At 33.3% G+C, this 2,600-nt stretch overlaps 1 protein-coding gene across 1 annotated transcript; it reads left to right on the top strand.

Annotated features, from left to right (window-relative positions):
• Window positions 1–743: 743 nt before the first annotated feature.
• Window positions 744–1,169, top strand: LOC126891163 (M-phase phosphoprotein 8-like). Its single transcript, XM_050660346.1, has one exon. It carries the CDS (start codon window positions 744–746, stop codon window positions 1,167–1,169), a length of 426 nt encoding a protein of 141 aa, XP_050516303.1.
• Window positions 1,170–2,600: the final 1,431 nt, after the last annotated feature.

Here is a 2,600-nt window from a genome sequence, read left to right as displayed (position 1 = left end):
CGTTTTAAGAAAAAGTTTTTTATATGAATGAACGATTAATTGATCTTGATTTAATTTCGTATCCATTATAAAAACATTCTCGTATATTTTTTGTTGACGATATATTTTCGTTTTAAGATTAGGAAAACGTTAATTTTTGTAGGTTTTATAGCACAAATATGCATTACTAAGGTTATTTCATTTTTTGAAAAGGTTTAATTTTTGCATGCTTTAGTTTTTTACGTAGTTATAAATATTTCTTTTGATATTGTAGAATATTTTTTGAAATTATTTTATTATGGCAACTTTAGGTTCTATTCGAAATATTGACTATAAAATTACTCACGCTAAGTTGAGAGTTGTTAAAATTTTGCATTACATTTGTTTTTCCACTGAAGGTGAACCTCGAAAAACTAGAAAAGGTTTGCGTGCTTTTCCTGGTTTTCGGCTCGACGACACTTCTGAACAATTTTTGAGTAAATGTAACGATGTAGGTGAAAAATTTGATCTTCCTGATTTAATTGCGATATGCTAAATTCTTGATTTGAATTATAAAAATGAGAAGCATGACGTGGTTGTTCGCATTTGTTTCTTTTTGAATACCTTCATTAACGACGACGAAACTGAAGATGACGAAGAGGAGGATGACGTATCAGATATAGACGAAGACGACGAAAGATGAAAGGAAGAAAAAAGACAACTGGAAGACGAAAAAAGACGAATGCAAGAAGAAAAACGACGATTGGAAGACGAAAGACGGGAAAATGATGAAAGACGAGAAAAAGAAAAACGACGATTGGAAGACGAAAGACGGGAAAATGATGAAAGACGAGAAAAAGAAAAACGACGATTGGAAGACGAAAGACGGGAAAATGATGAAAGACGATAAAAAGAGAAACGACGATTGGAAGAAGAAAGACGAAAAGACGATGAAAGACGCGCAAAAGACGAGGAAAGACTTGAAGAAGAAGAAAGACGAAGACGTGAAAGAAGAAACGACGAGCTTAGACGAAGACGCGAAGGGCGAAATTATGACGAAAGACGACAAATATGTGATAAAAGACGTAGATATGAACGAAGTAATGACGAAGAAAGACGAAGATACGAAGACAGACGATATGACGAAGATATTCACGTACATGAAGAAATTGGAGAAAGAAGCTATAGCGCAAGCAATAACGCTGAAATGAGATCCGCGAATAATGGAGCGACTGGTACAAGACGACAGGAATCATTTGCATTAAGTTTTAGAGATGTGGAAGACAGCATAAGATCATTTAATGGAAAAGATGAATATCCTATTCGCACGTGGATTATCGAGTTTAAAGAAGTAGCTGAGATAACAGGATGGAACGACTTACAAAAATTAATCTACGCAAAAAAAATGTTTAAATGGACTTGCCAAACTGTTTGTGCAGTCAGAAAAAGGCATCAGAAGTTGGCCTGATTTGAAGAGATGTTTAATCGAAGAATTCGGAGTACATGTAAATAGTGCACACATACATAAGATGTTAATGACGAGACGAAAAAAATCTGATGAGACTGTACAAGAATACATGATTAAAATGAGAGAAATAGCTAATAGAGCTTACTTAGAACAAGAAGTTGTTATAGAATACATAATTGATGGAATACAAGACGAATCATCCAATAAACTAGTGTTATATGGAGCAAAAGATTTTGCAGACTTTAAGGAGAAAATTAAACTGTATGAGAGGATACACGGTAAGGAGACTACTGGACAAGCTCAATCTTTAGAGCAAATAAAGAAGGATCTAAGAAAAACGAGGACATCGTTAAAAAGAAGAAAAGAGAGAAGAATGACGGGAAAAGAGAGAACAACATTACTTGTTTTAATTGTGGAAATAGAGGTCACAGATCTAAGGACTGTCCAGATAAGTCCAAGGGAACGAAGTGTTTTAGCTGCAACAAATATGGCCACGTTTCAAGTAAATGTCCCAATAAAAATTCGACGAAGGCTACTACAGAAAACACAGCTTTGAATGTAATTGAGGTTCAGCCAAAAACAGCGCTTAAACTTACAATTAATCAGATCACATTAACAGCTTTATTTGACACCGGAAGTGATATATGTACGATAAGAGAAGATGTGTATGCCAAATTCTTTAATGATATTTGTTTAACCTTCCGCCGGTAACGTGAATTCTTGTAACATAGTTGGTAACATCGGTCTACGACACCGACTTTTTTAATAATGAATATCTTAGGTTGTGATTTTATGTTAATATTTTGATGTGACTAAATGTTTAATATAACTATATTTAAATAACAATATAGTAAGAAATGATCAATATTTATTTATATTCGGGAAAAAATGCACATTAAAAAAAAGTGGCTTCTTTTAGATACTAACATAATTGACAAACAATTTACAAAAACATGTCAAGGTTTTGAATACAAAATATCAAAAAACATATCGACAAGGGTTGAAATGGCACAAAAAAAAATAAAATTATTCAACAAATGTCCAACACAAACTGAAATTATTGTCCGTTTGTTTCCTCATTTTTTTATACACTCCACTGCACCGCACTGTACGGTTCTGATTCGGAATTAGCAACAATTTCGTCAAAAAGTTGTTGCAACCTGATTTGTTCTCT

Source organism: Diabrotica virgifera, chromosome 9, assembly GCF_917563875.1.
Source record: "Diabrotica virgifera virgifera chromosome 9, PGI_DIABVI_V3a".
NCBI lineage: Eukaryota > Metazoa > Arthropoda > Insecta > Coleoptera > Chrysomelidae > Diabrotica > Diabrotica virgifera.
Note: the sequence above shows the minus strand (reverse complement) of the source record. Positions and strands in the feature narration are given on the sequence as shown.